Below are 22,620 nucleotides of genomic sequence, written 5' to 3'. Positions count from 1 at the left end.
AAGATCCTGTCTCAAAAGGTAGCTTCCATGGTGGAGCCGATGACATATTCACCAGGTCTGCATACCAAGTCCTGCGTGGCCACGTAGGAGCTATCAGAATCACTGAGGCCTTCTCCTGTTTGATCCTGGCTACGAGCCTGGGAAGGAGAGGGAACAGTGGAAACACATAAGCTAGGTTGAACGACCAAGGCGCAACTAATGCATCCACTAGAGTCGCCTTGGGATCCCTGGATCTGGACCCGTAGCAAGGAACCTTGAAGTTCTGACGAGACGCCATCAGATCCATGTCTGGAATGCCCCATAATTGAGTCAACTGGGCAAAGACCTCCGGGTGGAGTTCCCACTCCCCCGGATGAAAAGTCTGACGACTCAGATAATCCGCCTCCCAGTTGTCTACTCCTGGGATGTGAATTGCAGATAGATGGCAGGAGTGATGCTCCGCCCATTTGATAATCTTGGATACCTCTCTCATCGCCAAGGAACTCTTTGTTCCTCCCTGATGGTTGATGTAAGCTACAGTCGTCATGTTGTCTGACTGGAATATTATGAATCCGGCCTTCGCTAGTTGAGGCCAAGCCCGGAGAGCATTGAATATCGCTCTCAGTTCCAGGATGTTTATCGGAAGAAGAGACTCTTCCCGAGACCATAGACCCTGAGCTTTCAGGGAATCCCAGACCGCGCCCCAGCCTAATAGATTGGCGTCGGTCGTGACAATGACCCACTCTGGTCTGCGGAAACTCATTCCCTGAGACAGGTGATCCTGAGTCAACCACTAACGGAGTGAGTCTCTGGTCAGCTGGTCTACTTGAATCTGTGGAGACAAGTCTGCAAAGTCCCCATTCCACTGATTGAGCATGCACAGTTGTAATGGTCTTAGATGAATTCGAGCAAAAGGAACTATGTCCATTGCTGCAACCATCAAACCAACTACTTCCATGCACTGAGCTATGGAAGGCTGCAGAATAGAGTGAAGAACTTGACAAGCTTTAGAAGCTTTGACTTTCTGACTTCTGTCAGGAAGATCTTCATTTCTAAAGAATCAATTATTGTTCCCAAAAAGGGAACTCTTGTTGAAGGAGACAGGGAACTCTTTTCTACGTTCACCTTCCACCCGTGAGATCTGAGAAAGGCTAGAACAATGTCTGTATGAACCTTTGCCTTGGAAAGAGACGACGCTTGAATTAGAATGTCGTCTAGATAAGGTGCCACTGCAATGCCCCTCGGTCTTAGAACCGCCAGAAGGGACCCTTGCACCTTTGTGAAAATTCTGGGAGCAGTGGCTAAACCGAATGGAAGAGCCACAAACTGGTAATGTTTGTCCGGAAAGGCGAACCTTAGGAACTGATGATGATCTTTGTGGATAGGAATATGTAGGTACGCATCCTTTAAATCGACGGTAGTCATATATTGACCCTCCTGGATTGTAGGTAAAATTGTTCGAATGGTTTCCATTTTGAACGATGGAACTGAGAAATTTGTTTAGAATTTTTAAATCCAGAATTGGTCTGAAAGTTCCCTCTTTTTTGGGAACTACAAACAGGTTTGAGTAAAACCCCTGACCTTGTTCCACAGTTGGAACTGGGTGTATCACCCCCATCTTTAACAGGTCTTCTACACAATGTAAGAATGCCTGTCTTTTTATTTGGTCTGAAGATAAGCGAGACATGTGGAACCTTCCCCTTGGAGGAAGTTCCTTGAATTCTAGAAGATAACCCTGAGAGACTATTTCTAGTGCCCAGGGATCCGGAACATCTCTTGCCCAAGCCTGAGCGAAGAGAGAGAGTCTGCCCCCTACTAGATCCGGTCCCGGATCGGGGGCTACCCCTTCATGCTGTCTTGGTAGAAGCAGCAGGCTTCCTGGCCTGTTTACCCTTGTTCCAGCCTTGCATTGGTTTCCAAGCTGGTTTAGCCTGGGAAGCGTTACCCTCTTGTCTAGAGGCTGCCGAGTTAGAAGCCGGTCCGTTCCTGAAATTACGAAAGGAACGAAAATTGGACTTATTCTTAGCCTTGAAAGGCCTATCCTGTGGGAGGGCATGGCCCTTCCCCCCAGTGATGTCTGAAATAATTTCTTTCAATTCTGGCCCAAAAAGGGTCTTACCTTTGAAAGGGATATTAAGCAATTTTGTCTTGGAAGATACATCCGCCGACCAAGACTTCAGCCAGAGCGCTCTGCGCGCCACAATTGCAAACCCTGAATTTTTCGCCGCTAATCTCGCTAATTGCAAAGCGGCATCTAAAATAAAGGAATTAGCTAACTTAAGTGCGTGAATTCTGTCCATGACTTCCTCATATGGAGTCTCCATATTAAGCGACTTTTCTAGTTCATCGAACCAGAAACACGCCGCCGTAGTTACAGGAATAATGCACGAAATTGGTTGGAGGAGGTAACCTTGCTGAACAAAAATCTTTTTAAGCAAACCCTCCAATTTTTTATCCATAGGATCTTTGAAAGCACAATTGTCCTCAATGGGAATAGTTGTGCGTTTGGCTTTTGTCCATCTTGCACAATTTTTCTGGAATGACCAAAGAGTCACAATCATCCAGTGTAGTTAGCACCTCCTTAAGTAATGCACGGAGATGCTCTAACTTAAATTTAAACGTCACAACATCAGGTTCTGCCTGTTGAGAAATTCTTCCTGAATCTGAAAGTTCTCCCTCCGACAAACCCTCCCTCACTGCCACTTCTGACTGGTGTGAGGGTATGACAGATAAATTATCGTCAGCGTCTTCTTGCTCCACTGTATTTAAAACTGAGCAATCACGCTTTCTATGAAATGCTGGCATTTTGGATAAAATATTAGCTATGGAATTATCCATTACTGCCGTTAATTGTTGCATAGTAACAAGCATTGGCGCGCTAGATGTACTAGGGGTCGCCTGCGCGGGCATAACTGGTGTTGACAAAGAAGGAGAAGATGAAGATGAAGAACTATCCCCACTACCTTCATTTGAGGAATCATCTTGGGCAACCTTATTAAATGTGACAGTACTGTCCTTACTTTGTCTGGACGCCATGGCACAATTATCGCATACATTTGAAGGGGGGACCACCTTGGCCTCCATACATACAGAACATGTTCTATCTGAAGGTACAGACGTGTTAGACAGGCTTAAACAGGCTAATAATGCAAAAAAAACGTTTTTAAACAAAACCGTTACTGTCTCTTTAAATGTTAAACAGAGAACACTTTATTTCTGAATGTGTGAAAAACTATGAAGGAAATATCCAATCTTTACCAAATTTTCACCACAGTGTCTTAATGCCTTTAAAGTATTGCACCCCAAGCTTTTAACCCCTTAAATGAGGAAACCGGAGCCGTTTAATCAATTAACAACTTTTAACCCCACTACAGTCCCAGCCACAGCGTTTGCTGCGACTTCACCTGTCCTTAGGGGTTATACGATACCAAATTAAGCCTTCCAGGAACGTTTTCAATGATCACCAGACCCTCTCACATGCAGCTGCATGCACTGCATCCAAAAGAAACTGCGCAATTATGGCGGGAAAATGAGGCTCTGCCTACTATAGTGAAAGGCCCTTCCTGCCTGGCGCCTAAAAACGTTCCCCAACAATAAAAGTTTTAGAAATCACTTCAAACTTCATAAAAAACTTAAATAAAGCAATTGATTTAGCCCACAAGAGTGTCAACCAGTGTATAGCCCATAATAAGCCTTCATTCTGTTAAGAGTCTAAGAAAATGGCTTACTGATCCCCAAGAGGGGAAATGACAGTCTTCTAGCATTACACAGTCTTGTTAGAAAATGGCCAAGTCATACCTTAAGCAGAAAAGTCTGCAAACTGTTCCCCCCAACTGAAGTTCTCTGGGCTCAACAGTCCTGCGTGGGAACAGCTGCTAAAATCATACTGCTTAGTTACTGCTGCTAAAATCATACTCCTCTTTTAAACAGAACTCTTCATCCCTTTCTGTTTTAGAGTAAATAGTACAAACCGGCACTATTTTAAAATAACAAACTCTTGATAGCAGAATAAAAACTACAACTAAACACCACATACTCTTCACCATCTCCGTGGAGATGCTACTTGTTCAGAGCGGCAAAGAGAATGACTGGGGGGCGGAGCCTGAAGAGGGGCTATATGGGCAGCTTTTGCTGTGCTCTTTGCCATTTCCTGTTGGGGAAGAGAATATTCCCACAAGTAATGGATGACGCCGTGGACCGGACACACCAATGTTGGAGAAATAGGCCTGATCCAAGGAATCTGCCAGAATAGGCCTGATCCAAGGAATCTGCCAGAAGAAGAATGCTGTCTAAATAATAAATTACAAAAAAATAAATGTATGCTTACCTGATAAATTTATTTCTCTTGTGGTGTATCCAGTCCACGGATCATCCATTACTTGTGGGATATTCTCCTTCCCAACAGGAAGTTGCAAGAGGACACCCACAGCAGAGCTGCTATATAGCTCCTCCCCTAACTGAAATATCCAGTCATTCGACTGAAACAAGCTCAGAAAGGAGAAACCATAGGGTGCAGTGGTGTCTGTAGTTTAATCTAAAATTTTGACCTGCCTTAAAATGACAGGGCGGGCCGTGGACTGGATACACCACAAGAGAAATAAATTTATCAGGTAAGCATAAATTGTATTTTCTCTTGTAAGGTGTATCCAGTCCACGGATCATCCATTACTTGTGGGATACCAATACCAAAGCTAAAGTACATGGATGAAGGGAGGGACAAGGCAGGTACTTAAACGGAAGGTACCACTGCCTGTAAAGCCTTTCTCCCAAAAATAGCCTCCAAAGAAGCAAAAGTATCAAATTTGTAGAATTTGGAAAAAGTATGAAGTGAAGACCAAGTCGCCGCCTTGCAAATCTGTTCAACAGAAGCCTCATTTTTAAAGGCCCAAGTGGAAGCCACAGCTCTAGTAGAATGAGCTGTAATCCTTTCAGGAGGCTGCTGTCCAGCAGTCTCATAGGCTAAGCGGATTATGCTTCTTAGCCAAAAAGAAAGAGAGGTTGCCGAAGCCTTTTGACCTCTTCTCTGTCCAGAGTAAACAACAAACAAAGCAGATGTTTGACGAAAATCTTTAGTAGCTTGTAAGTAAAACTTTAAAGCACGAACCACGTCCAGATTATGTAAAAGACATTCCTTCTTTGAATAAGGATTAAGACACAATGATGGAACAACAATCTCTTGATTGATATTCTTAGTAGATACCACCTTAGGCAAAAACCCAGGTTTTGTACGCAGAACTACCTTATCTGCATGGAAGATCAGATAAGGAGAAACACATTGTAAAGCAGATACCTCGGAGACTCTACGAGCCGAGGAAATAGCCATCAAAAAAAGAACTTTCCAAGATAAAAGCTTGATATCTATGGAATGAAGAGGTTCAAACGGAACCCCTTGAAGAACTTTAAGAACCAAATTTAAGCTCCATGGGGGAGCAACAGGTTTAAACACAGGCTTGATTCTAACCAACGCCTGACAAAACGCCTGAACGTCTGGAACATCCGCCAGACGCTTGTGCAAAAGAATAGACAGTGCAGAGATCTGTCCCTTCAAAGAACTAGCTGATAATCCTTTCTCCAAACCCTCTTGGAGAAAAGATAATATCCTGGGAATCCTGACCTTACTCCATGAGTAGCCCTTGGATTCACACCAATAAAGATATTTACGCCATATCTTATGGTAGATTTTCCTGATAACAGGCTTTCGTGCCGGTATTAAGGTATCAATGACAGACTCTGAGAAGCCACGCTTTGATAAAATCAAGCGTTCAATCTCCATGCAGTCAGTCTCAGAGAAATTAGATTTGGATGATTGAAAGGACCTTGAAGTAGAAGGTCTCGTCTCAGAGGCAGAGTCCAAGGTGGAAAGGATGACATGTCCACTAGGTCTGCATACCAGGTCCTGCTTGTCCACGCAGGCGCTATCAAAATCACTGATGCTCTCTCCTGCTTGATTCTGGCAATCAGTCGAGGGAGCAGAGGAAACGGTGGAAACACGTAAGCCAGGTTGAAAGACCAAGGCGCTGCTATAGCATCTATCAGCGTCGCTTCCGGGTCCCTGGACCTGGATTCGTAATAAGGAAGCTTGGCGTTCTGGCGAGACGCCATGAGATCCAGTTCTGGTTTGCCCCAACGATGAATCAATTGAGCAAACACCTCCGGATGGAGTACCCACTCCCCCGGATGAAAAGTCTGACGACTTAGAAAATCCGCCTCCCAGATCTCTACACCTGGGATATAGATCGCTGATAGGTAGCAAGAGTGTTTTTCTGCCCAGCGAATTATTTTGGAGACTTCTAACATCGCTAGGGAACTCCTTGTTCCCCCTTGATGATTGATGAAAGCCACAGTCGTGATGTTGTCCGACTGAATCTGATGAACCTCAGGGTTGTTAACCGAGGCCAAGCCTGAAGAGCATTGAATATTGCCCTCAATTCCAGAATATTTATTGGGAGGAGTTTCTCCTCCTGAGTCCACGATCCCTGAGCCTTCAGGGAGTTCCAGACTGCACCCCAACCTAGAAGGCTGGCAACTGTAGTTACAATTGTCCAATCTGGCCTGCGAAAGGTCATACCTTTGGACAGATGGACCCGAGATAGCCACCAGAGAAGAGAATCTATATTTTACCACTCTCCTCTTACTACCTCCATCTTTGTTGAGAGTTGCAAGAAAATGACTGGATATGGCAATTAGGGGAGGAGCTATATAGCAGCTCTGCTGTGGGTGTCCTCTTGCAACTTCCTGTTGGGAAGGAGAATATCCCACAAGTAATGGATGATCCATGGACTGGATACACCTTACAAGAGAAATCCGCTTTACATGCAATTCTGTCATTAAGGGAACCAGGACTTTTGTGAACACCCTTGGTGCCGTAGAAATGATGAAGGGAGGAGCTACAAACTGGTAGTGATGATCTCTAACTGAAAAAATTAGGAATTTTAAGTGCGACTCTGCAGAGAGGAATCTACTCTGCAGATCTACAGAGAGGAAAAGCATCTGGAGAATTAAATTACTGAAGGTACAGATTTTATTTTGAAGCTTTGAACCTTCAGGAATTAATTCAGAGGACGAAGATCCAGGATCCCTTCTTTTTCTTTACTAGAAAAAGTGGTGAGTAAAATTCCCTAGTTTTGTGCTTGAACTGGAATCTCTTGGATGACACCTTTGCTAGGAGCTTGCTGACAAATTTACCAAGCAAGGAAGACATGGTCTCTTCTTGAACTCCAGAAAATAGCCCTTGTGAAAAAGACAGAATCCATTTGTGCGAAATACTATGCCCAAACCTCTCTGACAAAAAAGCCTTCCTCCAAGAAAGGCTTGGGCCTGTACACCATCATTGTTTCTTAGCATGAAAGTAAGGAAATACATCTTGCTTTGTAGAATACTTAAAGTTTTGATACTGCAAACGCTGAGGTAGCAGACAAACAAAAATATGTAACTTTTAGATCTGAAAGAAAAGGCACAATATTCTAATTTTCAGGCAAAAAATGAGATAAATTATCAGACCAGACATCAGTTGCTTTGAGGACAGAAAATAAGAAGGTAAACTCTCTTTAAATTTTGCTCCATCTTTTTATCAATTAAATCCTTAAATGAGCCGGCATTATCAGTGGGAAAAAACATAATTTATGCTTACCTGATAAATTCCTTTCTTCTGTAGTGTGATCAGTCCACGGGTCATCATTACTTGTGGGATATTATCTGCTCCCCTACAGGAAGTGCAAGAGGATTCACCCAGCAGAGTTGCCATATAGCTCCTCCCCTCTACGTCACCTCCAGTCATTCGACCAAGGACCAACGAGAAAGGAGAAGCCAAGGGTGTAGTGGTGACTGGAGTATAATTTAAAAAATATTTACCTGCCTTAAAAAACAGGGCGGGCCGTGGACTGATCACACTACAGAAGAAAGGAATTTATCAGGTAAGCATAAATTATGTTTTCTTCTGTTAAGTGTGATCAGTCCACGGGTCATCATTACTTGTGGGATACCAATACCAAAGCAAAAGTACACGGATGACGGGAGGGATAGGCAGGCTCTTTATACAGAAGGAACCACTGCCTGAAGAACCTTTCTCCCAAAAATAGCCTCCGAGGAAGCAAAAGTGTCAAATTTGTAAAATTTGGAAAAAGTATGAAGCGAAGACCAAGTTGCAGCCTTGCAAATCTGTTCAACAGAGGCCTCATTCTTAAAGGCCCAAGTGGAAGCCACAGCTCTAGTGGAATGAGCTGTAATTCTTTCAGGAGGCTGCTGTCCAGCAGTCTCATAAGCTAAACGAATTATGCTACGAAGCCAAAAAGAGAGAGAGGTAGCAGAAGCTTTTTGACCTCTCCTCTGACCAGAGTAAACGACAAACAGGGAAGACGTTTGTCGAAAATCTTTAGTTGCCTGTAAATAAAATTTAAGGGCACGAACTACATCCAGATTGTGCAAAAGACGTTCCTTCCTTGAAGAAGGATTTGGGCACAAGGATGGAACAACAATCTCCTGATTGATATTCCTGTTAGTGACTACCTTAGGTAAGAACCCAGGTTTAGTACGCAGAACTACCTTATCCGAGTGAAAAATCAAATAAGGAGAATCACAATGTAAGGCTGATAACTCAGAGACTCTTCGAGCCGAGGAAATAGCCATTAAAAATAGAACTTTCCAAGATAACAACTTTATAACAATGGAATGAAGGGGTTCAAACGGAACACCCTGTAAAACGTTAAGAACAAGGTTTAAACTCCATGGTGGAGCCACAGCTTTAAACACAGGTTTAATCCTGGCCAAAGCCTGACAAAAAGCCTGAACGTCTGGAACTTCTGACAGACGCTTGTGTAACAGAATGGACAGAGCTGAGATCTGTCCCTTTAAGGAACTAGCGGATAACCCCTTTTCTAAACCTTCTTGTAGAAAAGACAATATCCTAGGAATCCTAACCTTACTCCAAGAGTAACCTTTGGATTCGCACCAATATAGGTATTTACGCCATATTTTATGGTAAATCTTTCTGGTAACAGGCTTCCTAGCCTGTATTAAGGTATCAATAACTGACTCAGAAAAACCACGCTTTGATAAGATCAAGCGTTCAATTTCCAAGCAGTCAGCTTCAGAGAAGTTAGATTTTGATGTTTGAAAGGACCCTGAATCAGAAGGTCCTGTTTCAGAGGTAACGACCAAGGTGGACAGAATGACATGTCCACCAGATCTGTATACCAAGTCCTGCGTGGCCATGCAGGCGCTATTAGAATCACTGATGCTTTCTCCTGTTTGATTCTGGCAATCAATCGAGGAAGCATCGGGAAAGGTGGAAACACATAAGCCATCCTGAAGGTCCATGGTGCTGTCAAGGCATCTATCAGGACCGCTCCCGGATCCCTGGATCTGGACCCGTAGCGCGGAAGCTTGGCGTTCTGTCGAGACGCCATGAGATCTATCTCTGGTTTGCCCCAACGTCGAAGTATTTGGGCAAAGACCTCTGGATGAAGTTCCCACTCCCCCGGATGAAAAGTCTGACGACTTAAGAAATCCGCCTCCCAGTTCTCCACTCCCGGGATGTGGATTGCAGACAGGTGGCAAGAGTGAGACTCTGCCCAGCGAATTATCTTCGATACTTCCATCATTGCTAGGGAGCTTCTTGTCCCTCCCTGATGGTTGATATAAGCTACAGTCGTGATGTTGTCCGACTGGAACCTGATGAACCCCCGAGTTGTTAACTGGGGTCAAGCCAGAAGAGCATTGAGGACTGCTCTCAATTCCAGAATGTTTATTGGAAGAAGACTCTCCTCCTGATTCCATAGTCCCTGAGCCTTCAGAGAATTCCAGACAGCGCCCCAACCTAGTAGGCTGGCGTCTGTTGTTACAATTGACCAGTCTGGCCTGCTGAATGGCATTCCCCTGGCCAGATGTGGCCGATAAAGCCACCATAGAAGAGAATTTCTGGTCTCTTGATTCAGATTTAGAGTGGGGGACAAATCTGAGTAATCCCCATTCCACTGACTTAGCATGCACAGTTGCAGTGGTCTGAGATGTAGGCGTGCAAAAGGAACTATGTCCATTGCTGCTACCATTAGTCCGATTACCTCCATGCATTGAGCTACTGACGGGTGTTGAATAGAATGAAGGACACGGCATGCACTTTGAAGTTTTGTTAACCTGTCCTCTGTCAGGTAAATCTTCATTTCTACAGAATCTATCAGAGTCCCCAGGAAGGGAACTCTTGTGAGTGGAAAGAGAGAACTTTTCTCTTCGTTCACTTTCCATCCATGCGACCTTAGAAATGCCAGTACTATCTCTGTATGAGATTTGGCAGTTTGAAGGCTTGAAGCTTGTATCAGTATGTCGTCTAAGTACGGAGCTACTGAAATTCCTCGCGGTCTTAGTACCGCCAGAAGAGTGCCCAGAACCTTTGTGAAGATTCTTGGAGCCGTAGCCAGTCCGAATGGAAGAGCTACAAACTGGTAATGCCTGTCTAAAAAGGCAAACCTTAGATACCGGTAATGGCTTTTGTGAATCGGTATGTGAAGGTAAGCATCCTTTAAATCCACTGTGGTCATGTACTGACCCTCTTGGATCATGGGCAAAATTGTTCGAATAGTTTCCATCTTGAACGATGGAACTCTTAGGAATTTGTTTAGGATCTTTAAATCCAAGATTGGCCTGAAGGTTCCCTCTTTTTTGGGAACTACAAACAGATTTGAGTAAAACCCTTGTCCTTGTTCCAACCGCGGAACTGGATGGATCACTCCCATTAATAAAAGATCTTGTACGCAGCGTAGAAACGCTTCCTTCTTTGTTAGGTTTGTTGACAACCTTGACAGATGAAATCTCCCTCTTGGGGGAGAGGATTTGAAGTCCAGAAGGTATCCCTGAGATATGATCTCTAACGCCCAGGGATCCTGAACATCTCTTGCCCAAGCCTGGGCGAAGAGGGAAAGTCTGCCCCCCACTAGATCCGGTCCCGGATCGGGGGCCCTCAATTCATGCTGTCTTAGGGGCAGCAGCAGGTTTTCTGGCCTGTTTGCCCCTGTTCCAGGACTGGTTAGGTTTCCAGCCTTGTCTGTAGCGAGCAACAGCTCCTTCCTGTTTTGGTGCAGAGGAAGTTGATGCTGCTCCTGCTTTGAAATTACGAAAGGAACGAAAATTGGACTGTCTAGCCTTGGCTTTGGCCTTGTCCTGAGGCAGGGCATGACCTTTACCTCCTGTAATGTCAGCAATAATCTCTTTCAAGCCGGGCCCGAATAAGGTCTGCCCTTTGAAAGGAATATTAAGCAATTTAGATTTAGACGTAACATCAGCTGACCAGGATTTCAGCCACAGAGCTCTGCGTGCCTGAATGGCGAATCCTGAATTTTTAGCCGCAAGTTTAGTTAAATGTATTACGGCATCTGAAATAAATGAATTAGCTAACTTAAGGAATTTAAGTTTGTGTGTGATGTCATCTAGTGTGGATGATTGAAGTGTCTCTTCCAGAGACTCAAACCAAAATGCTGCTGCAGCCGTGACAGGCGCAATACATGCAAGAGGTTGCAATATAAACCCTTGTTGAACAAACATTTTCTTAAGGTAACCCTCTAATTTTTTATCCATTGGATCTGAAAAAGCACAGCTATCCTCCACTGGGATAGTGGTACGCTTGCTAAAGTAGAAACTGCTCCCTCCACCTTAGGGACCATTTGCCATAAGTCCCGTGTGGCGGCGTCTATTGGAAACATCTTTCTGAATATAGGAGGGGGTGAGAAAGGCACACCGGGTCTATCCCACTCCTTAGTAACAATGTCAGTAAGTCTCTTAGGTATAGGAAAAACGTCAGTACTCGTCGGTACCGCAAAATATTTATCCAACCTACACATTTTCTCTGGGATTGCAACTGTGTTACAATCATTCAGAGCCGCTAATACCTCCCCTAGTAACACACGGAGGTTCTCAAGCTTAAATTTAAAATTTGAAATGTCTGAGTCCAGTTTATTTGGATCAGAACCGTCACCCACAGAATGAAGCTCTCCGTCTTCACGTTCTGCAAACTGTGACGCAGTATCAGACATGGCCCTTGCATTATCCGCGCACTCTGTTCTCACCCCAGAGTGATCACGTTTACCTCTTAGTTCTGGTAGTTTAGCCAAAACTTCAGTCATAACAGTAGCCATATCTTGTAATGTGATTTGTAATGGCCGCCCAGATGTACTCGGCGCTACAATATCACGCACCTCCTGAGCGGGAGATGCAGGTACTGACACGTGAGGCGAGTTAGTCGGCATAACTCTCCCCTCGTTGTTTGGTGAAATATGTTCAATTTGTACAGATTGACTGTTTTTTAAAGTAGCATCAATACATTTAGTACATAAATTTCTATTGGGCTCCACTTTGGCATTAACACATATAGCACAGAGATATTCCTCTGAATCAGACATGTTTAACACACTAGCAAATAAACAGCAACTTGAAAATACTTTTCAAAGTAATTTACAAATAATATGAAAACGAACTGTGCCTTTAAGAAGCACAGAAAAAAATTATAACAGTTAAAATAATTAAGTTATAGCATCAATCTTTGTCAGAATATACAGTTTTAGCAAAGGATTGTTCCCCTCAGCAATTAAACAACACAACTTTAGCAAAGGTTTAATCCCATTAGCAAAGATAACAATTTCTGAAAGCAGGAAACAAATTACAGAATAAACGTTTTTATCTCAGTCAAACTATAATTCTCACAGCTCTGCTGAGAGAAATTACCTCCCTCAAAATAAGTTTGAAGACCCCTGAGCTCTGTAGAGATGAACCGGATCATGCAGGGAATACAATTAGTTGCTGACTGAAATATTTGATGCATAGTAAAAGCGCCCCTCCCCCACACACACAGCAGTGAGGGAGAACAGAAACTGACAGAAAAAACAGATTTAAGCAACTGCCAAGTGGAAAAATAGTGCCCAAACATTTATTCACTCAGTACCTCAGTAAATGAAAACGATTTTACATTCCAGCAAAAACATTAAACATAATCTCTAGTTATTAAACAGCTTTATGTCTTTCTTACAGTGTAATTCTAGTGAATTACCATTCTCCCAGAATACTGAAGTGTAAAGTATACATACATGACATTATATCGGTATGGCAGGATTTTCTCATCAATTCCATTGTCAGAAAATAAAAACTGCTACATACCTCTATGCAGATTCATCTGCCCGCTGTCCCCTGATCTGAAGTTTACCTCACTCCTCAGATGGCCGAGAACAGCAATATGATCTTAACTACTCCGGCTAAAATCATAGCAAAACTCTGGTAGATTCTTCCTCAAACTCTGCCAGAGAGGTAATAACACACTCCGGTGTTATTTTAAAATAACAAACTTTTGATTGAAGATATAAAACTAAGTATAATCACCATAGTCCTCTCACACGACCTATCTAGATGCTGGGTGCAAGAGAATGACTGGGGGTGACGTAGAGGGGAGGAGCTATATGGCAACTCTGCTGGGTGAATCCTCTTGCACTTCCTGTAGGGGAGCAGATAATATCCCACAAGTAATGATGACCCGTGGACTGATCACACTTAACAGAAGAAATAATCTTTTTTGACAGTCTAGAAATTGTCGTATTCACCTTGGGGTTGAAAACTGGGTCTACAAGGATTTAGAAAGGAAAGGAAAGTTCTTATATATTTTAACAGGCACCACAAGTTGCTTTTCAGACTTAGAAACCACATTTAAATGAATTCAGTGATTTAGAAACAGAAACAAAAAATAAAAATATCTGAATCAGGGTCAGGTTTAAACCAGTCTGAGGTAACTCCTTAGTTCCCAATGAGTCTTTAATGCCCCTAATAAAATCAAAGAGTTTATTTATCAAACAGTAAAGGTGAATCAGTCTCAGAATAATTCTCATCAGAAGCAGAATCAATAGGCAGAAAAAATTCCAGAGTCCTCTGGTGCCATAGAAAAACATAATTTATACTTTCCTTCAGGATAGGCAGAGTCCACGGCTTCATTCCTTACTGTTGGGGAAAACAACACCAGGCCACTAGGAGGAGGCAAATACACCCCAGCCAAAGGCTTAAATATCCCTCCCACTTCCTCATTACCCCAGTCATTCTGCCGAGGGAACAAGGAAAAGTAGGAGAAACAGGGTATAAATGGTGCCAGAAGAATAAAATAAATATCGGCGACCGCCCATAGATAAGAAAAAAAAAGGTGCGTAGGCCATGGACTCTCCCTATACAGAAGGAAAGGAATTTATCTGGTAAGCATAAATTGTGTTTTCCTTCCTAAGATAGGGAGAGTCCACAGCTTCATTCCTTACAGTTGGGAAAACTATACCCAAGCTCCAGAAAACACTGAATAACGGGAGGGAACAAAAAGGAAGAGGCGGACCCTATTCTGAGGGCACCCCAGCCTGCAAAACTTTTCTCCTGAAAGCTGCTTCAGCCGAAGCAAAAAAATCAAACTTGTAAAATTTTGAAAAAGTATGTAAGGAGGACCAGGTAGCCGCCTTACAAATCTGATCCATAGAGGCCTCGTTCTTAAAAGGCCCAAGAAGAAGAAACTGCTCTAGTGGAATGAGCCGTTATCCTCTCAGGAGGACAATGTCCCGCTGTCTCGTAAGCTAAGTGGATGACACTCCTTCACCAAAAATATAGGGAAGCCGAAGTAGCCTTCTTCACCTTACGCTTCCCCGAACAACAAACAAAGAGAAAGATTGTCTAAACTCCTTAGTAGCCTGAAGATAGAACTTAAAGCATTCTTTTGATGAAGGATTATGAAGGATGGAAGGAACCACAATCTCCTTATTGATGTAGCGATCTGACACAACCTTAGGAAGAAAACCTAATTTAATACGTAAAACTGCCTTATTTGCATGAAAAAAAAAATCAGATAAGCAGAGATCTCAGAAACTCTGCACGCAGAGGCAATAGCCAATAAAAAGAGAACCATCCAAGATAACAATTCCAAGGAAGAGCCCCAGATCTAAACACAGGTCTGATAATAATAAGAGCCTATCAGAAAGGCCCTTCTCCAGCCCATCCTGGAGAAAAGATAAGATCCTGGCAACCTTAGCTCTGTGCCAGGAAAAACCACGCTCTTCACACCAGAATAAGTAGGTACTCCACACCTTGTGGTAGATACGCCGAGTAACTGGTTTACGAGCTTGAATAAGAGTATCAATGACACTCTCAGAGAAACCTCTCTTGGCTAAGACTAAGCATTCAATCTCCACGCAGTCAGCCTCAGAGAATCTAGATTTTGATGAAAAAATGGACCTTGTATCAGCAGGTCTCTGCGACAAGGTAACTTCCACGGAGGAGATGAGGACATCCCCACTAGATCCGTGAACCACATCCTTCACGGGCACAATGGACAATCAGGATTACTGATACCCGCTCCTGCTTGATGCGGGCCACCACTCGAGGAAGAAGTGGTAATGGAGGAAAAAGATATGAGTTTGATCCTCCAGAGCACTGCTAGTGCATCTATTAAAACCGCTTAGGGATCCCTCAACCTCGACCCGTACCTGGGTAGATTGATATTGAGATGGGACACCATGAGATCTATCTCCGGCGTCCCCCACTTGCTGTATATCTCTGCAAACACCTTGGGATGGAGAGACCATTCCCTTGGATGGAAGGATTGCCTGCTGAGAAAATCTGCCTCCCAGTTGTCCACTCTCGGAATGTGGATCGCTCCAGAATCTGTGATACTTCCTTTATCGCCAAGGAACTTCTCGTTCCCCCCTGATGGTTGATGTAAGCCACCAAGGTTATATTGGCTGATTGGAATCTGATAAACTGGGACAAACCCAGAAGTGGCCAAGCCTTCAAGGCCTTGAAGAGTGCCGTAGTTCCAAAATATTGATCGGGAGGGAGGACTCTTCTTGAGTCCACAACCCATGTGCCTTCCTGGCACCCTAAACAGCTCTCCATCCGGATAGGCTTGCGTCTGTAGTCACAATCTCCCAGGATAGTCTTAAGAAGCATGCCTCTCGGGGAAAGATGATCTGGACAGAGCCACCAAGAAAGTGATTCTCTCGACCGGCTGTCTAATACAATCTGTTGAGACAGATCTGAATGATCGCTATTCCACTGCCTCAGCATGCACAGTTGTAAAGGTCTGAGACGGAACCTGGCAAAAGGAATGATGTCCATGCAAAACACTATGAGACCAATCAACTCCATACACTGAGCCACAGAGGGACTCAAGGAGGTCCAGAGGGCATGACATGCCGAAGTTAGCTTGCAACATCTCTCGTCTGTTAGAAATATCCTCATAGATATTATAGTACCAAGGAATTCAACCCTGGTACTTGGGATAAGAGAACTCTCTTCCAAGTTTATCTTCCAACCATGTGGTCGAAGAAGACTGAGAAGGGACTCCGAGAAATCTTCCGCAAGACAAAAGGATGGTGCTTGCAACTGAATATCATCCAAGTATGAAGCTACTGCAATGCCCTGAGCTCTGGCAACGTCTAGAAGAGCCCCCAGAACCTTCGTAAAGATTCTTTGAGCAGTAGCTAGGCCTAACGGAAGGGCAATAAACTAAGTGCTGGCCCAGGAATGCAAACCTCAGGAACTGAAAGTGTTCCCTGTGGATTGGAACATAAAGGTAAGCATCCTTCAGATCTACAGTGGACACTGAGAAATTTGTTTAAGCACTGTAGGTCCAGAATTGGGCGGAAAGTTCCCTCCTTCTTTGGAACCACGAAAAGGTTTGAATAAAACCCCAAACCGGGACAACAACTCCTAAGGAGGATAGATACCGAATGCACCCTAGAAAGGCACCCTTCTTTTCTGGTCTGGTAGACTGATTCGAGAGAACGAATCTGCCCCTTGGCAGTGAGATTTGAAGCCTCTTGTATCCCTTAGATACCACCTCCAGGACCCACGGATCCTGTACGTCCTTGAACCAGGCGCCTGAAAAAAGAGACAGTCTGCCCCCCTACACAATCTGATTCCGGGTCGGGGGCCGCCCCTTCATGCCGATTTGTTTTCGGCAGGCTTCTTATTCTGCTTGGATTTATTCCAGGACTGAGCCGGCTACCAAGTACTCTTGGGTTGCTCGGGCTTGAAGGAGGATTTTTGTTGTTGGAACAAAAATTAGAAGACTGTAGTGATAAACCCATCAACAGGTCCCACAAACAAAATCATACAGCAGACCTCCATGGGATAAGAAGGGTAACCAACAAGTTACCATTCTGGAACACAACTTGTTAAAGGCCTATGCCAAGGCTGAATAACATTGCGCATTAAAATTACTGTCCTCAGGCGAGGCCCCCACAACGTCGACACGTGATGACATCACGGAAACAAGGCGGCTCCCACAGGGATACTGAAGGCACAAATCCACCACCCCACGCCATGCCAGTGACCGAAGTCAAAGAAATAATGGTTCCAGAACAGCGGACCGGAAAGTCCAAGATAAGAAAAAAAAAACACTTGTTCAGATCGGCCCCACAAAGAGAGGGACTTCTATCTCTGTCCACCTTAGGGCTGTACAGAATTACGAGGAGGGGATGGTACTTCTGAGCTACTTTTGTATTGGTAACTGGGGGAGTAGACTTTTCTGTCCACACCTCTTGGGAGAGGGTTTCCCACTGGTAATACCACGGGGGCCAAGATAATAGAATCCAAACAACATTCTCTGAAAAGAGAGAGGGGCAGAAAAAAAAACTAGGAAATGTAAATATCAGAATATAAATTAAGTCTAAACAGACTTGCTATCCGCTACTTATGTATCCTTAACCTATAAAATAAACAAATTCTCTTTAACCCCTTAATGACCTTGATGTACCATGTACGTCATTGATCGTAAAGGGCTTGTCTGCTAATACGCCACTGGCGGTGAGACCATGCTATTGAGAAAACAATCCACATAGACAGTACCCACAGGGTATGTCGCTTGTCATTAAGGTGTTAAAAAGTGAATGAACAGAAAGACCCCTGATTGTCAGAGAAAATCCCCCCATCAGAGGATTTAGAAAATTAAAAGAAAAAAAAACCCCATTAACCTCAGTAGGCTCAAAACTAGTAAAAGTTAAATTATGAACTGACCTTTTATGTTTATTTTAAGGCGGCATAGCTGCCAACATATCAAAAACTGTAGACTGAATGAATTAGCTCCAGGCCAAATCTGTAAGGAACAAACAAAAAGAGCAGTAAATATTTAGAAGAAAGAGCAGCATTAGAATGGTCAAAATGCATGAAAATATATTATCGTGTAGTACAAATATGCTAGGGGTAATGCCCCAGCCTGCTTCCAACAAACACATGCAACACTGATAGAAAACTGTTCAAATAAATTCGGCTTCTAAAGTAGGTTTAGGGACAGGAACAAAAGGCTCTATAAAAGCAGAGAAGTACAAAAGCAGTAATGGGCAAAAAAAAAAGTTATAACCCCACAAAGCTTTTGAAGAAAGGGAAAAAATAAATATTTACCCCCTCCAAAAGCAGCTCTTTAAAAAAATTACTAGGCCAGAGCATGTTAATCCGACATGCAAGATAAAAATAAAAAATATGCATGCAACACATCCAACCTTTAGGGAGAGTGTGCGTTAACCAATATCAGAAAAAAAGAAAGAGCACACTAAAAAATACTTGAAGGCCGAGGTGCGGAAAAAAAAATATTGGCCTATGTGCACGAAAAACCAGACGTACGCAATACTGAGGGCTTACATGCGCTAACCTGACATGTGCAGACCTGAAGGCTGATGCGCAGGGGGGGGGGGGGGGAGTAAATGCGCACCAAAAGTTAAAAGGGAAAATAGCACATTAACATAAAATATCTTATCCCTCTGTGTTTTTATATTATATATATATATATATATATATATATATATATATATATAATTTTTATTTATTTATTTAAATCATATACACACATACAAACTTATAAATTACCCAAAGGGCTTAGAGAGTTAAAAATAATAAAAATACTACTTACCAGAGGATACTCATCTACTGGTAAAACCAGCAAAAAGGCAAACCAGTGCTGAAACATTAGCAGAAAATATGGAATAGGAGTATACTGAAGACCCAGCAGGAGGAAGCCAAAGACAGTTCCCTGTGACCCACGTGGAAGGCTTGAGATTAATTTCCCATGAGTTGAAAAAAAAAGAGTAACTACCCATACTCCATATACAACCATCTGAGGGGAAATGGGCCTCAACTCAATCTGAGAACCACTCGTATTAAGGAATATAGCAAGCACGTCTTCATTCTTCACCTTCCTCCAGTGAAGGAAAAGACAAGACTGTTTTACAAGGGAGGTGGGAGGAGTTTTTTAGAGCTCTTGGGGTTTGGGAATCTTTGAATCCTCCTAGTGGCAGGGAAGAGTAATTTTCAGAAGTAATGAATTGTGGACTCTTACCACCTGTATAAAAGAAATTTCAATTTTGCAAGCAAGCTCAGATTATCTTATGGTTCGCATACACATAAATGGATCTTAAAAAACTAGACCCTGTTTAATTAAAGCCCAGGCAGCCACCAATCTAAACTGATCAGAAACTATTCAAAAACATATACAAATGTGTCCTTTCAAATTTGTCTGGGGCAGTTTTTGGCAGGGAAAAAGTGTTCTAAATCTACTTCTTCCTATGTCTTAGCTACCTACAAACAGTAAATCTTACCCATATCAGTAATCCATATGGCAACTCTCTCATAAAGGAAGTTCAGAATCATAATGATGACAAAGTTCAAACATGAGGCGGTCACAGATGTAGCCAACTGTGGTGTTAGCAAGCTGCTGATTGGATTATCTTCCAGCTGATTATTTTCCATAATGCTGGCAAATGCAGCATAGACAGCCAAACGATACACTATAACCGCAATCATACTGGCAATAATAAGAGAAATCTATTTAAAAAAAAAAGGAAGAGGTTATATGAACGGATGTAAATCTCTATATGGAAATTGTTACACAGAAGCCATCAAGCCAAGATCTATGTCGGCATTATACATTATATCTAATCTTAAACTACTCAAATTACAAATGAAGTTACAGATCAAATAGCTATGTAAATATTTAGAAATATGTTTTTTACTTTTATTGCTCCACGAAGTCTGCATTTTAAGATGGAGATATGAACACGTCAGTGCTATTGGAATGCAAAACACTCAGATGGGAGTGAGCAGGTTTCCCCGATAACATTCCATTGCAACATGTGGCTGGGCAGATTAAAAACCTTATATTGCAACTAAGTGGTCTTCATGAGAAATGCCTGTAATCCTTATTGGGATGACTTCTAGCAAAATGGTGCTCTGTGAATGGGAAACATATAAGCATAATCCAACACCTTAACTTACTGATTAACCCTGATAGACAGCTTTGCAGGCATGCTTCATGTCTGGGTATGTTAAATGACTGCTTTGATGAGATAGATTCCTTTTGTGCTGCAAAAGGTGAAATTCAGTACCGGTTTTCATTTGAGGTTCAGAATCAGTATCTGTCCATACCTGCACCACAGGAAACTATTAGTGGAAGAGGAATTATATAGAAAAAAAAATGTGGTTGCCTTAAAATGATTTCTGACAAGAGTTAAACCACCTGATAGTCAGGAAGGATTGAGAAGTATAGCAAACAACGCACTATATGAGTAGCATCCTAAGGGTAAGCACAACTTGCACACATGATATGACAATGTGCATAAAATTACACCTAAAACTCTACTTAGGTCAGGGGTTGACAAAGTTCTATTAAACAAGATGTAAGAAAATTGACTGGCCACCTAGATACCATGGTTTTGTATATAGACAAGGTGGTACATTTCCACTAGCCTTCTGTCATATACTAATATGCACAGTGGACTAAACTAAACCTAGTTTCCAATGTGTCATCCTTTGGACTTCCTAAGACAGTCTTTGGCAGCTGGCCTTCCCATGGTTCATATTAAATGGACAGAAGCTCCCAGTAGTGCATTATTGCTGCTCGTTAGCCTACCTAGGTATGCTTTTTATGAAGAGAACAAAGCAAAATAGAAATAAAATTGTTTAAAAGTGCAAAGTGTATCTGAATAATGAAAAACATTTTGGGTTCCACGTCCCTTTGAGTGTGCCAGTTAAGATTTACTAGGGCTAATATGTAGTTACGTGTTGTGACCCACAAGTGTTTGCTGGATAATAGAAACTGCCCAGTAAAGCAGGGTTTTCAGTTGGCATTTAATGTGATAATATAATATTATGACTGTTTTCAAGAGTGTTACAAGGAAAGTTGTACATTTGTAAGAATAATAAAGGTGGCAGTTGTCATTTAATTTAAAATAAATGCTTTGATATACATTTTAAAGTGAAGGTAAACTTTGGTGAATGAAAACACAATTTATGCTTACCTGATAAATTTATTTCTCTTGTGGTGTATCCAGTCCACGGATCATCCATTACTTGTGGGATATTCTCCTTCCCAACAGGAAGTTGCAAGAGGACACCCACAGCAGAGCTGCTATATAGCTCCTCCCCTAACTGCTATATCCAGTCATTCGACCGAAAACAAGCAGAGAAAGGAGAAACCATAGGGTGCAGTGGTGACAGTAGTTTAGATTTAAAAATTACCTGCCTTAAAATGACAGGGCAGGCCGTGGACTGGATACACCACAAGAGAAATACATTTATCAGGTAAGCATAAATTGTGTTTTCTCTTTTAAGGTGTATCCAGTCCACGGATCATCCATTACTTGTGGGATACCAATACCAAAGCTAAAGTACACGGATGAAGGGAGGGACAAGGCAGGTACTTAAACGGAAGGTACCACTGCCTGTAAAACCTTTCTCCCAAAAATAGCCTCCAAAGAAGCAAAAGTATAAAATTTGTAGAATTTGGAAAAAGTATGAAGTGAAGACCAAGTCGCCGCCTTGCAAATCTGTTCAACAGAAGCCTCATTTTTAAAGGCCCATGTGGAAGCCACAGCTCTAGTAGAATGAGCTGTAATCCTTTCAGGAGGCTGCTGGCCAGCAGTCTCATAGGCTAAGCGGATTATGCTTCTTAGCCAAAAAGAAAGAGAGGTTGCCGAAGCCTTTCTACCTCTCCTCTGTCCAGAGTAGACAACAAACAAAGCAGATGTTTGACGAAAATCTTTAGTAGCTTGTAAGTAAAACTTTAAAGCACGAACCACATCCAGATTGTGTAATATACGCTCCTTCTTTGAAGAAGGATTAGGACACAAAGATGGAACAACAATCTCTTGATTGATATTCTATTAGATACCACCTTAGGTAAATACCCAGGTTTGGTACGCAGGACTACCTTATCTGCATGGAAGATCAGATAAGGAGAATCACATTGTAAAGCAGATAACTCGGAGACTCTACGAGCCGAGGAAATAGCTACCAAAAAAAGAACTTTCCAAGATAAAAGTTTGATATCTATGGAATGAAGAGGTTCAAACGGAACTCCTTGAAGAACCTTAAGAACCAGATTTAAGCTCCATGGCGGAGCAACAGGTTTAAACACAGGCTTGATTCTAACTAAAGCCTGACAAAATGCCTGAACGTCTGGAACAACTGCCAGACGCTTGTGCAAAAGAATAGACAGGGCAGAAATCTGTCCCTTTAAGGAACTAGCTGACAATCCTTTTTCCAAACCTTCTTGGAGAAAGGATAATATCCTGGGAATCCTGACCTTACTCCATGAGTAACCCTTGGATTCACACCAATAAAGATATTTACGCCATATCTTATGGTAAATTTTCC

General features: G+C 42.6%; 1 protein-coding gene across 9 annotated transcripts in view; it reads right to left on the bottom strand.

Moving 5' to 3' along the window:
* The window catches only part of ANO5 (anoctamin 5), a 599,368-nt gene that overhangs the window by 172,444 nt on the left and 404,304 nt on the right, over positions 1-22,620 (bottom strand). For all 9 annotated transcript variants that reach the window (XM_053720371.1, XM_053720372.1, XM_053720374.1 and 6 more), the window contains one exon: positions 19,566-19,791. In XM_053720371.1, the coding sequence (XP_053576346.1) occupies positions 19,566-19,791 (226 nt within the window). The remainder of the gene's footprint in view (positions 1-19,565; positions 19,792-22,620) is intronic.

The sequence above is a fragment of the Bombina bombina genome, chromosome 7, assembly GCF_027579735.1.
Source record: "Bombina bombina isolate aBomBom1 chromosome 7, aBomBom1.pri, whole genome shotgun sequence".
Lineage (NCBI taxonomy): Eukaryota > Metazoa > Chordata > Amphibia > Anura > Bombinatoridae > Bombina > Bombina bombina.
This window is presented reverse-complemented; position numbering and strand designations above follow the sequence as displayed.